Here is a 14,517-nt window from a genome sequence, read left to right on the forward strand (position 1 = left end):
AAAATAGAGGATTTAAAGAAGTATCAACATTTTTAGGTACTATAAACATTGTGTATAATAGAATGAGCCAATGATCAGAATGAATTTATCGATGATAACGACAAATGTTTGTTAATCTTAACACATATATATGTACTTTTGCTCTCTACTTTTGGTGGGTGCCATTTTTTGGCATCACAGTTTTAAGCATCATAAAGATTATACTGTAGTAGATGTCTGAGGATAAAATCATCATTACATAGTTTGTCTGGATAACCTCTTCTCTGATCTTTCTTTCTTGTCTTTATCTTTTTTTTCTCTACTCTGTCTATTCATTTCCTCATTCTTCCAGTTGAGTGTGGCATTGGTTCTAGCAACTGTTGCACCTTTCTTTCTTTTTGTTGTCTAAGAGGTGAATTAAAAAGGTTTATATTTACAAACATAATGTTAATCTCTTGGGAGACAATTTGTATATTGTTTTGCTACTGCATCCATACACATCAAAATGACTGGAATGGACTGGAATTGTATAAGAAATATTATAAACTACATTTGAAAACCAAGTGGAGAGTAGGGCGGATTGCAAAATAATCTAAATTGTATTGGGAAGGCTTTAAACAACATCTGAAACCTACCATGGCAAGAATTTGCTAGTCAATATGTTTATTTTAAGTTTTAATACTAAATTCCAAAAAAATGTTTTGAATGAATTAAATGAAATTTATATATTTATATATTTTAAAGTTGTATACTTCTTCATCCCTACCATGAACAAAAACATAAAGAATCCACTTGGTTTAAGATCTAACTCAGTATTAACACTTTGACCGCCAGAGGTTTCTCCAGTTAGAAACTGCCACCGCCAGCGTTTTTAGCCCAATTCGATGTTTTTATTAAAGCTGATTGAAACTATGTATGTGATCCGATTTATATGTAATTTAGACTAAAATAATCATAAAGATTTTAGCTTTACAATGGTACCAAGAACGTTTTCGAATCGCAATATGTAAATCGTAATAGTAAAATAAAATTACCCACTTTTTTAGTTTTTCGTAGTTTCGCGCAAGAAAGTCGAGATATTCGCGATTTTGTGCAAGAAATCACAATATGAAAATATCGCCCGGTGAGATCAACAAACAACCAAAAAGTTACTTACATGGCACATATAGGCCTATAAAAACAAGTTATCACTATTGAAAAATGTATTAAATTTTATAAATCATAAATCTTACATCAATGTTTCGCCAAAATCCTCATAGTAATGACACCAGGCCTAGTTAACCAGGCCTAAAGTTGGTCCGGAACCAGTTTACGACTAGGCCTAGCCCTAGGCTAGCCTGTACTGTGGGTTAAACTGATGATAATATCCATACCATTTCTAAACAAGTTTTTGCGTGAAACCCGGTCACTTCAGTGAAACACCAAAACAATTAGGGTATACATACAATAAAAAAATTAAAGACTTCATATTGAAAATGACTCCATTATTTTTTATTCAGAAAACAAATCCACAAAAACCTTTGTAATGCTTCGGCGGCATAGGTAGCGCGCGACCGATACACAATGCGCCAAGCCATCGCTCTACGCGCTACTGTGATGCGCGGTGTATGTTTTTTTGACAGGTACCATTTTGACAGTCGTTCATAACCAGATTAGTTACTTTCAAATAGTAAAATATTGACGGTCCAGACCGAATATAGTGTCCATATTTATAGTATAAACCAATAATTTACCTTTTACCGGATTTCGTAAAAAAACGCGAAAGACGAAGATCTTCGTGCTTGGCAGTCAAGCGTTGTGTTTCCAAACACAAAGATCAAAGTGTTAAACTTAAAGTATACCTGTTTACTGATTTTTTCTATTTTCTTGTCTTCCTTCTTTTCTTCAAATCCACGTTCTGTCATATCACCATCAATTTCATCATCTGAAGCTTCAAAATGTTCTTCTTTCTGATCCTCTTTGAGCTGAAATTCTTTGCTGGCAATTATTTCTGCAAATTTAGGACTCTTAGTTTTCAACAGGGCAACAAGATCCTTGTAGATATCACCAACTCGTTCATAGCTTTGGTCATTAGATTCACCCTCGATGCCCTTTACAAAAATGATCAATAATATTTTTTTATAAATTTTACTAACAAATCAGAATTTGAGCTGTAACTCTGTTTTAAGAGGCACATAAACAATTTATTTTTCAATATTATCAATATGAGTTTACCACCACCACTCCGTACACCAAAAGAGAGCATGTTTCTATGAGCATTCTATTATTATAGTGTTATACATTGAAATAGGTGGTATCCTAATAATACAATCTTTCTCACAACCCATTTTAATTAAGGTCTTAGCCCACATAATATCATCTACTGCAAACTGTATTGTAAAGGCATATTATGCCTTTACAATACAGTTTGCAGTAGATGATTTTTCTATTTTTAGAGCTTTAGTTCTATTTTATTTTCAACTGAGGGCGACAGTGTACTAGTTCACTACGCATTCCTTAAAACAATACCTTATTGATGTATACACCAGCAGTATTGGCAATGACACTAAGCTCTTCCCCATCCAGTAGCAAGATGTTAAGGCAGCAGATATCGCCATGAACTTGACGCCATGGTGGTGCACGACAACCGTTATCAAATACGTAGTCAGTAGTAAATGAAATTCTTTCCAAAACACTTCCACTATCAGCACCACAATACCGCTTTAGTAGTGCAACCTCACTATTTATTTGCTGTGGTGTTAAGCGCACTTCTCTATAAAAAAAAAAAATTATTTTTCCCTAAATTCTGTTAGTCAGTTCTCTATTTATAGAAACATATACAGTCAGTATTATACTTTAGATTTTAAAACACATTTTTTATTCTAAATTAAAGTCTGTTTTCCTGTCGACATAACGCTACGCCAAGTTGCGCTGAATTTTCAAATTGGTAAAGTTAAAAATAAAATAATGATAACAATGATCGAGCCGGACCGCTAATATTTACATCTTTTTACGCGATCATTAATGGTTTCTTGGTTCTTTCGAGCATTGCTGGGACACGCGGACGTGAAGCATTGCAAAACCAAGGTAGCCCACGCACAGCCGGGCCCGTGTGAAAATTGAAAAAGTTACAGGTTTTGATGCTGCAATCCAGCCTGGCGTGCTTTCGCTGATATCTTAATCTAGGCTTACACTAAAGACAAACATTAAATTAAATTGTTTTAATATTATAATTTAGTTTAACTTACACTTGTTATTTGGAAATACAGGTATCAGACCTTAAAAGTGTACAAACGATCGTAACGTTGAAGTTGAACTCGATTCAACTTCAACGATTGCAGATTATAACGATTGTTAACGTTGATTTTTACCCTCTTTTCCTGTAAAATCGTTGAATCCGGTCAATTCAACGCAACTCAACTTGCCGTAATGTTACATCGACAGGCTTAGGGAAATTGGGATACTATAAGGGATTACATTCACTGTCCTCAAAGATATAAATTCTGGTCACATGACAAACATACCCAAGATGCGCTACACCAAAGTCATTGTGGAGTAAAGTTCTTTGTTATGAGAAAATCATGATGTCTGATAGGTAGTGAATATGTCACAAATGCTAAATAAACTTAAAATGAGCAGTGCAACTCTGGTGCTTAGCACTTACTGTGAGATATGCTTCAGAGACTGGTTCATTAGTTGCATATCAAACTGTTGAATTAGAAGCAAAAGTCGTAGTTTACTTTCAAGTTCATCTCCTTCATCTCCACTCTCTTTCTTGGTCTGTTCAAGAAGACGAAGGGTTGAATTGTCCTCTCCTTCTATGGTGGCAAACCCGTCACCTAACATCTTAGCAGTTGGATCAGGATTAGCTGTTCAAAATAGTAATTAAATGTAATATTCTGAACATTATTTTTATCTGTGTGAATATTCAACCATATAAATAAACCAGTATAGTTACTAAACAATGTACTGTAATATTGATTTCAATTGGGATCCACAAAAGGGGAATATTTGTTGTTTGTGATTTTTAATTAATTAGAATTCAGCATTTTGAATTGAACTGCTAAAGTAGCTATAGTAAAGTACAGTAGTCTTTTAGAAAATAACTATGTGATGAATCAGTACTAATGTGTTAGGGTTTTTAATATCAGTGTATTATAGTAAATGAGTATTCAAAATTTACCTTCTAAAATTGATCTAGCTTCTCGCATCTTCATGTCTCCGGCAATTTTAAGAACATTACTAAGCTGGTTGAAACAGTACACTTTAATGTCGTAGTTTAGTTCTCCAAGTTTACGCAAAGTCAATAGTGGTTGGTCATTCTTATCTTTAGCTTCGGAAGTTACAGAATCATCGCTGAGAATGAACAATTTTAATAAATTAAATTATTTAACAACTTCATTCAATTTAATTTAGTACCATAAACAAACACACACAATTCTACCTTATTTCATAGCCTGAGCCAAAAGTTGATGGCTCAATAGTGGTCTTCCACTGCAGAGGTGATTTGAAGACAATGGCTGTTTCAGCTGGGTGTTTGGATGAGAAGCCTTCAACATATTTTATGATGCTATTTATTAGGGCTTCATTAACCGGTGAAAATTCAAGACGTCCTCTACCTCCTTCACTTACTGACGTCCACTGTGCTGCACGAGTAAGTGTCTGACCCATGGTATACCACTTCCTGAATCTCCTTAAATAAAATCATATTAACTAATTATTTCAACATTGAGTTTTAAGTAATCAGCCATGAGCTATATAGTTAACACAATCTTGCAAACTCGCTAGTAGAGGCTCAACAAACAAAATGGAAAAGGGAATAATTTCGCCACAGTAGCATAGAAAAAAACTATACAACACACCTTTTACTGCTACAAATTATTTGTTGAATTGTATAGCAAAAATACAATTACAAAACTATGTTTCTAGATTTAAAAATCCAGTTTTTTTACAGTACAGGATTGCTAATATAGAAATATTTACTGGGCTGAGGGGCATGGTTCAGATTACAGAGGGCTTTATTTTTTTACCATGCCCCAATGAAAGCCCAGTAAATATTTTGCTTTTATTCTGTACCACGCAATTTGGCTGCAGGTTTGGCTGAGGTGAATGCAAACAAGGACTTGGTTGAAGTAGGCCTAGGCCTAGTTAGTGGCACTGTTTCTCTGTAAAAAAGCAAACAAAAAAGGCCTGCATTTGATAATTCCTCGCTTCCAGATATGCAATAAATATTTCGAAATCATACTTTATTTTTTCTTCTTATTTTAACTGGCCGCTAAACTTAAGTTAATCATCGTAGGCTAGGGATAGCTAAGCAATTGTTGGGTTGTTGCGTGTGTGGATCTGATTGTATTGAAGAAGATAGAAGAAACAGACATGTGCAGTTTAGCCTGTCTAGTTTGAGCATGGCAATAACTATAGACTAACCAATCAGATGCCATGATTTGAAAGGTGCCGGTATATAACATTACAGTATGAGCAACTGTGTATACGTATTAAAATTTATAGATAAATGCTATGTTAAAGCTCAGATGCAGACATGAATTTTAAATATAATATTTGTAACAGAAATCAATATGAAAATACATTTCCCTTAAAATGGTCAAATACAAAATTTGGCAAAATTCTGCTATAAAAACCAAGAATACTTTTTTTCAGTTAGTTACTGCATGTCTGATGACTCCCTAGAAGGTGATAAAAGATGGTAGAATATACGGTGGATAATTTTTGCTCGAAGATAATATAGTTCCACATACTACAGTATGTGCTTGCATTGCAGCTTGTTACTAAGAAAAATATTAATTTTAAGTGCTAAAAAAATAGTTTTATCCCGATATGAAGCCTTTATGATTTAAAATATTTCATAGTAACATTAAACAACCCATATACCATGACAAATATCCATGTTTATACCACGAGTACAAAGTACTATTTTGTGGTATGATGTCATCGTAAGCCAATCAATTGGTTGACGCAATCAACACACCGCGGAATAATTTTATTGCGTGTGCATTCACGTTGTCTCTCATGCCTGTCCAATTACACGGGAAAATATATGTATTGAAATTCTTTGAATGACGTTTTAAATAAATACTCTTTTTTTATTTAATAAACAAGTAATATCATATTCTAAATTTTATTGAATTTTACAATGTTGATATACAAAATATATTACTAAAAACCAACAGGCAATGTATAATTTAATATTAACTTTTAATTGTACATTGTTTACCTCCGCCAAGGAGGTATATGTAATGGATCGCATGTGTCTAGTTGTTAGCAGGATTACTCAAAAAGTTATTGCAAGATGTTTACCGAAGTGAAAATACAGATAGGTGGTCAAAGACCACTCCATTAAATTTTGAAGGCAATCCGGACCATGGTCCCAATTCTGGACCAATTTTTAGTTATTATTTTTTTAGACCTGCTAGTGTTAAAAGATAGGACAGAATTTTCAAAAGACGGCAAACACGCTTATTGTAACAATAACTGAAATTGCATTTCTTTGAGAACTACTTGTCCAAAAAACTTCATTTTTGTACAAGAGGCAAGAGTTATAATTTGTGATTTGTAATTTTAAACCATAAATTGATTTCATTTAATGTACGGTACATGTTTTTTGATACGAGAAGTTTTAAAAAACTCTTTTTTTTTAATTAAGAAGAGTAGGCCTGGAGCTAGGGTTAGCATTAGTTGTGTAAATATTGTAGGTCTACTTTAGTGAAAGAGGAGCTAAGAGTTTAATAATATGAATTCAAGAGTTTAAAATCTACGGAAAATACCCACAACTGAGTATATTTTCAAAACACACGCACTCCTACTACCAGTGTCACTTTGTCTAGCTCGCACCTTGTGTGAATGCTGACGTCATCACGCTCCAAAAATACTCCATATGAATATGAATTATTTGTGTTTTATTTATGATTTTAAACACTATAATCACGTTTACATATAATACAGAATACAGAAATTTATTGGTCCAAAAGGAAATTCGTTTCGTTGACAAGCTCTCAAACAATTAATTATAAATATAAAAAGTCATGAATATAAAAATACAAGATCTTATAAAAATACAAATAAACATCGAACATAGACAAAAATATAAAAATACAGTACTATATCGTAACATATAAAAATATATAAAAAATATATATATTAGCAGTATTATACAGTTAAAACACATTACATTTTCAATCTATCTCTTAATAGTTATGTTACAGCATATATTTTATAAATGGCAAGAATTTGGAACAAATTACTTTCGAAGACAATCATGATCTCCTCTTAGTGGACGTAGCCTGATACCCGATCTGTTTAAAATGTAGTACTTATTTAGTGGGTGTGTGTGGTCATTCATAAGCATGTTAACTTTCTGTAATACTCTCAATATTCTCAGTCATGTGACCAAACTTGAGCGGCGTATCAATTAAAGTCATTACCGCAAATTGGGTACCATATTGCAAACTGGTGCACAGTTATCGCTGTATGGTACATCATCCATCCATTGTTTTTTTTTTATAAATATAGGCATAAGACAGTGAACAGACGATTGGGGCCAGGACGATCAGGGCCACAAATGATCGGGGCCGCCATTTTTTATGTGCCCGATTGTCTTATAAGTTTAGCCCGATCATCTTTATCGTTGGGCCCGATAGCCCTGTGTAAAATTATTAGATTAATAAAGGTGGCGAAAGCTAAAAAAAAACCACACCACATTTTGTCATTTGGAAATTGTATATCTGTGTCTACTATTGCAAATGTTGGCAGAGAGAGAAATTAAATATTGAGTCCCTTTTTTTATTGTTTTTTATTGTGTGAGTGTATTAAAATAATGTTCCCTTAGGTATTCATAATATAAAATATCTTATGGTGAACAATTATAAATCCAATTCGTTTTCGTGGACCCGAACGTCTTCTCTTTATTTTTACAAAGGGCCCGATCGTCTAATTATATTAGAACATCCACATAGTTGAGCCCAAACGTCCACACAGTTGAGCCTGAACGTCCGTACGCGTTGGTACCCGATCGTCTTTAAAAAGCCTGATTGACTGGCCTCGATCGTCTGTCAATCCAAAAAGACAATAGGACAAACTGGACCGCATTTTTGGTCGTCCGTGTTCTCGATTGTCTGTACTGTCAGCCACATCAGTCAGCAGCAGCCAGGCCTACTACTAGGCCCCTAGCTAGGCTAAACAGAGCAGAAAGGCCTAGCTAGCTAGTAGGCCAGGCTTATATAGAGGCCTAGCCTAGCCTCGGCCTAGGCCTATAATATCTAGTTTAGCCTTAAGGCTAGCCCTAGTAACTAGTAGTAGGGCCAGGTTACTTACTTTATCATCTGCTGATCTGTCTGTATTTAATACTCTCTAATAAGTAGAGCCTAGCCTACTAGGCCCCTAGGGCCTAGCCTAGGCCTAGTTAGTAGTACTAGGCCTACTACTACTAGCTAGCCTAGCCTAGGCCTAGTAGAGGTAGGCCTAGCTAGTAGCTAGCTAGGGGCCTAGAGCTAGGCCTAGTTAGTAGGCCATATATGGGGCGGCCTAGGCCTAGGTTAGAGCATAAACGTCAAATAGAAATGTTATTTACAATATTATATCTTACCTTTTAAATGGTTATAATAAATTAATGATTGGAAATGATATACATTGATGGTATTTTGGTTACAAAGCAGCCTGCTCTATTATTATTGTGAACGTGTTGTTATTTTTTATACTTCTTTATATGTGTTGCTAAGTAACTCGTCGACGAATGACGATCGACCGGCCATACTCGACTCCTGGGTGGTACAAGATACACATGCGCACAATATATCGCAAAGTTAGAGTAGTTAGTTTCGGAGAGGGCGCACATCATGTGGATTAATTATTACTGTAGCTTATACCGTAATATATATTCTTTGCTTATACTTTAATCGTATAAAAAGAACAAAACCCGTCCCTGCAATAGAAGAGCTTTGTTTTACAAAAATAGACAAGGTAGTACGATCCATGAATGTGACTAGACTGTCTTGATATTAACACTAGAGGGGAGGGGGGAGGGCTTGATAACCAGCGCGTCCCGTAACCATGCAGATGATAGATACCATAACAACATATTATAAGTGTTTACGTCTTTTACGATGACGTTAGAAGTGATTGTGTACTAGCAACTCAGCAACTCAATGAAGATGCTGGATTGCCCATAAGCTTTGTTTATTTAACGTGTTGATGCCCAGACAGTTGGCTGACGTCTGCCACTAGTGAATTGGAAATTCAACAAATTAATAACATAATTGATCTAGATCTATCTAGGCCTATCTATACTCACTAAAATTAATTATTGTGGTGTGGGTAGTACTTAAGTTAAAAAAGTATAGACGTTTTGAGCCTAATAATAAGGATTAAGAGCAGCCTAGCCAGGCCTACTATTATAGAGTGGTGGTATAGTTAGATTATTTTGCGATGTCTGCTTTACATTGGGAAGCACTTAGAAAGCAAAAAGTTATTGATAGGAAACACCACCAAGATCTTCAAGAAGCGGTAAGAAAACATAACAAATGTCAATAGACCTAGCCTAGCGGTCATACTAAAATCTTCATCTGGTAAGGCCCGGTATTGCCACTTGGGGCCCCGGTATCGCCTGGTAGAGGGTTTTATGATCATGAAATGATGTCAAGTACATATGTTATTAAAATGTTGTAGTCGTAATTTAACTAAACGTAAATATATATTTTTCTTTCCAGAAACAAGTTAAAAATATCATTTCATTTGTCACAACAAAACATCACTTATTTAATAAGAACAGTTTCGGAAAAAACATAATCAGTATAACATTAAATATTATGTTAGCATGTACTTTTATATCATAAAACCCTACCAGCCGAAGATTAGCATGACCCAGGCCTACAATTTTGCCACAAATGTATTACATCTTCTAGGGCAGGCAATGAAGGCCATAATGTCTAAAGTTTATATAAACATTTTGACTAAAAAGATTATAAAATATCTTTTTTGCAGTGTCACTACCAGATACTGTGCCCTCTGTTGCGGAGTCAGCAGATTGAATGTGTCATAAACTTATTAACACACCTTGGTAGATTTATTTGATTGAAGGATTGTGGGTCACATGATATTTAAAAATGTTCTATTACACTCTTAATAATGTCACTGAGAGTGCAATGTCAATATTTTTGTTCAATTTTGTTACACAGCGAGCAACCACACGCACAGCATTGGTTGCTGTTATTGACTGAACCTGGGATAGTGTGCGTCGACTATATTAATAATAATAATAATAATAATATTTATTCGGCAAAAGTTCATAAAGTACATTTTACAATTCATCTTGCCAGGAGCAAGTAATAGGCATGAGCCCAAACAGAAAACTGCTCTTACTCCATCATTACTTATAAAATACAAAAATAACAAAACTAAGTAGCACAAATTAAGTCAAAATAAAACAAAACAAAACAAAGTTATAATGAGATACACCAATTAAAAATAAGCTGCATTGAATAAACAATATAAACAATTACAGTATAATTATATTGCACTATATATTCCATTTGTTTATAAAACAAATAATAGAAGTTTTATGTTCGTGCAATGGAACAAATAATATATTTTGTACTAGTATACTCATCAACATTCATTATTTGTATACTAGTATACTCATCAACATTCATTATTTGTAAACTAGTATACTCATCAACATTCATTATTTGTAAACTAGTATACTCATCAACATTCATTATTTGTATACTAGTATACTCATCAACATTCATTATTTGTAAACTAGTATACTCATCAACATTCATTATTTGTAAACTAGTATACTCATCAACATTCATTATTTGTAAACTAGTATACTCATCAACATTCATTATTTGTAAACTAGTATACTCATCAACATTCATTATTTGTAAACTAGTATACTCATCAACATTCATTATTTGTAAACTAGTATACTCATCAACATTCATTATTTGTAAACTAGTATACTCATCAACATTCATTATTTGTAAACTAGTATACTCATCAACATTCATTATTTGTAAACTAGTATACTCATCAACATTCATTATTTGTAAACTAGTATACTCATCAACATTCATTATTTGTAAACTAGTATACTCATCAACATTCATTATTTGTAAACTAGTATACTCATCAACATTCATTATTTGTAAACTAGTATACTCATCAACATTCATTATTTGTAAACTAGTATACTCATCAACATTCATTATTTGTAAACTAGTATACTCATCAACATTCATTATTTGTAAACTAGTATACTCATCAACATTCATTATTTGTAAACTAGTATACTCATCAACATTCATTATTTGTAAACTAGTATACTCTTCAACATTCATTATTTGTATACTAGTATACTCATCAACATTCATTATTTGTATACTAGTATACTCATCAACATTCATTATTTGTATACTAGTATACTCATCAACATTCATTATTTGTATACTAGTATACTCATCAACATTCATTATTTGTATACTAGTATACTCTTCAACATTCATTATTTGTATACTAGTATACTCATCAACATTCATTATTTGTATACTAGTATACTCATCAACATTCATTATTTGTAAACGACTCAAGAATGCATACTACTGATAGTTATTGTTTTCCATTTTGAATAACAGAGACAGCATCAAAAAAGGGAAGCTGAAGAAAAACTACTCTATGAACGGATCCAAAATGAATCAAGTACATACAAGAGAGAGGTTGCGTCTACGAATGGAGATTACCAACATCACTGTCATCATGACCAAGATGCAGAGAGAAGGTTGTATTTCAAAGACAGATGTAAGACTGATTATAATGCTAAAATGTCTACAAGATACAACGTAAGTTTGATTTTTGGGATATGATAAATTTGTCAAACCTGCTGCTTTAATACAAGAGATACATATAAAAAAGGCAATGATGGTAGCATGAACAAAATGGGAAGCAACCACTTATCACAACCACTTCTGCAAATTGTGTCCCTCAGTGTGGTTTTGTAACAAGCAATTCTTGTCCACTATTATTATACTGCAAGGGTTTTTAGGGGGATGTTTATTCGAGGGAGGAATTTAGTTTGTGGGAAATAGTATGCCAAAAAATATCACTTCTTCCTAGTAACCGTGGCATTTTGGACTTTGCCGTGATGTTTCATTTTTAATTTACCGTTGTGTTTCATTTTAAGTTGCCGTGGTATTTTTGTTAAGTTGCTGTGGTGTTTTATTTTTAATTTGCTGTGATGTTTTATTTTAAAATTACCGTGGCTTTTTTCAAATTGCTATCAGCATTTACCCAGTTTTTGTTTGTGTAATTAACTGCTTGATATATTTTCCCCGCTGCTTTACGTACTTTACATGAGTGGTGCCTATGTTGTTTTTCAAATTGATTGTGGCTATGGCATTGGTAGTAACCAATTAATCAACATTTTGTTATTATTATTATTATTACATATAACATGAATCAATCAAGTTACTCACTTCAGAGCTGTTGTTTAGTTCAACTTAAAATTTATGTTTATAATAATAATAATAATTTATTGGAAACTTCACTTTTACAACAGTGGCACACTTTGTTGATAAAGGTGCGTCCAAGTAATAACATACAAGAATAAATAAAATACAAAACATTAACTCTTACAAAAACCAAAAAAATAAATAAATCAAAATAAATAAATAAATAAAACAAACTTAAGAAGAATCAAAATAAATCAAAATGTTTACACACAAAATAAATAATAAAATTAATTTCATGTAATGGTATGAATCAAAATAAAGAGTATAACGGTGTGTATGTAAAAAAAAGACAAAAATACTTACATATCAACATTAGGGAGTTTTCGCAACCTTACGAATACGATAACGAAAACGGATACGTCACACATTTGTGAAATTTTTTGAGCTGATCTCCATTTCATATTCGTAAAGCGTTTTCGTGTTGACGAATATCACCAGTCATATTCGTGACTACAAAACGAATATAGTTTTTGATCTATTTTGCACATTTTGCATTTGAATCAGGAATGATTCATGATTATAATAATATAATTATACTTTTATTGAAAGTAATTTACTAAAGTAATTTACTAAAATGCCAGGTCAATTTTGATAAATAGCAGTTTTTAAAGTCCTCACTCGCTTTGATGTTACGCTCGGCCTAGGCAGACAAGCACCAAGCAACACGTACCTGCGCTTCGCTCAAATTTACCGCAGTCATATTTTGGGCGGCGCCCTCAATATTTCGTTGCTATGCGAAACAGATTTTTAATGGCTTACCAAAAACGAATACGTGTGCGTGACGTATCCGTTTTCGTTTATATAATATATATATATATATATATGTAAGATTGCGAAAACTCTCTATTAACTAAACAGAAATTAAAATGACACACAAAAGTTGAAAAGCAATTCAAAACACAACAGCATTGACACATGGAGGTATTTTTATACCTCCATGATTGACATTACAAGTTTAACAAAGCACAACGTTTCTTCCATAAACATTTAGCCAATGATTTACAGAATTTGTTGATTAGAGACTTAATAATTTCTTTCATTTCTTTCATTTATTTGGCATCTCAATACGTAACATTAAAAATACATCAATAATATATATAATCACCTTAAATATTAAAATACATCAAAAAAGCAAATAAAAATGACGGGATTAATGAAGTCTGACGATGCACGGGAAAACACATAAAGTCGACAACTTAATTCCAATATTATCAAATAAATGATGGTCATTGCCTAGAATAAGAAGGGTTTTCTTAAATAAATCTAAATTTTGATAATATAGTCATAGAAATGTTTAAGAATGTGCCAACATCTGTGTCAAATGTATAGTTTGATTAATTATTCTATTACCACTATCACATAATTTATATTGCAAAAAATTGCTAAAATTATAATAATAATAAAGAGATGTTACACGTTAAAAAGCTTCTTCATGTTTTCTTCTTTATGTCAACCGGTAGAGAATGGCAAAAGAACTAAAAACTGAGTCTGCCAAGTTTTTTTTAAGGATTTGCCTCAGTGCTCAAATAAGCATTTTAACATATGCCTACTTTACAAGGTGGAAATAACTGAATTTTAATTTCTTTGTAACTGCAGTAATGATATGTCGCTATTTAACAGCTTAACAGTTTTTCAGGGCTGTGAGACAGGGGTGTCTAGAAAACTCTGAGTTTTTAAGATCTGAGTTTTCTAGACACATGTGAGACAGTACTGTAAATGTTTATTTATTATTAATTGATGGCCAATTACTAGTTGAATCTGGTTGATATCAGGTCACAACCGGGCAAAGGTCAAAATGGCAAACAAATCTGTAACAATTGATTTTTACTTCTTTCAGGACATCAATTTTGCTCAACAATGGTGATGAAAATGAACTTTGGCAAATGATTGGAAATGAAGGTCAAGAATTTCTAATAAAATGGCACAAATGATGAAAAACTATTTCTTGTATTTATTGTGTGTAAAATAGTTTGATGTATGATTCACAAAATAAACAAATATGTAAACAAGTGTAATGTTATTGTTTTTTATTAACACT

At 32.8% G+C, this 14,517-nt stretch overlaps 2 protein-coding genes across 2 annotated transcripts in view; one reads left to right on the forward strand and one right to left on the reverse strand.

The window, feature by feature from the left end:
* LOC140040749 (outer dynein arm-docking complex subunit 2-like) overlaps positions 1-8,713 on the reverse strand; it is a 29,769-nt gene extending 21,056 nt beyond the window's left edge. The window contains exons 1-7 of the mRNA XM_072086912.1: positions 8,558-8,713; positions 4,403-4,651; positions 4,142-4,314; positions 3,623-3,827; positions 2,488-2,731; positions 1,821-2,069; positions 239-384 (exon numbers count right to left, since the gene is read on the reverse strand). Of these exons, the coding sequence (XP_071943013.1) occupies positions 239-384; positions 1,821-2,069; positions 2,488-2,731; positions 3,623-3,827; positions 4,142-4,314; positions 4,403-4,629 (1,244 nt within the window). The 5' untranslated portion in view covers positions 4,630-4,651; positions 8,558-8,713. The remainder of the gene's footprint in view (positions 1-238; positions 385-1,820; positions 2,070-2,487; positions 2,732-3,622; positions 3,828-4,141; positions 4,315-4,402; positions 4,652-8,557) is intronic.
* A 406-nt stretch (positions 8,714-9,119) lies between these two features.
* On the forward strand, positions 9,120-14,484 carry LOC140039790 (uncharacterized). The gene is made up of 3 exons (XM_072085389.1): positions 9,120-9,474; positions 11,607-11,810; positions 14,317-14,484. Exons 1-3 carry the CDS (start codon positions 9,397-9,399, stop codon positions 14,341-14,343), a joined length of 309 nt encoding a protein of 102 aa, XP_071941490.1. The 5' UTR covers positions 9,120-9,396; the 3' UTR covers positions 14,344-14,484.
* Positions 14,485-14,517: the final 33 nt, after the last annotated feature.

Source organism: Antedon mediterranea, chromosome 2 (assembly GCF_964355755.1).
Source record: "Antedon mediterranea chromosome 2, ecAntMedi1.1, whole genome shotgun sequence".
Classification (NCBI taxonomy): Eukaryota; Metazoa; Echinodermata; class Crinoidea; order Comatulida; family Antedonidae; genus Antedon; species Antedon mediterranea.

Bases quoted from the DNA above. Each gene is read 5' to 3' on its own strand.
- LOC140039790 (XM_072085389.1), top strand. From the start codon at position 9,397: ATGTCTGCTTTACATTGGGAAGCACTTAGAAAGCAAAAAGTTATTGAT. The intron at 9,475-11,606 runs GTAAGAAAACAT...TTTGAATAACAG, and splicing joins ACCAAGATCTTCAAGAAGCG to AGACAGCATCAAAAAAGGGA. The intron at 11,811-14,316 runs GTAAGTTTGATT...TACTTCTTTCAG, and splicing joins AAATGTCTACAAGATACAAC to GACATCAATTTTGCTCAACA.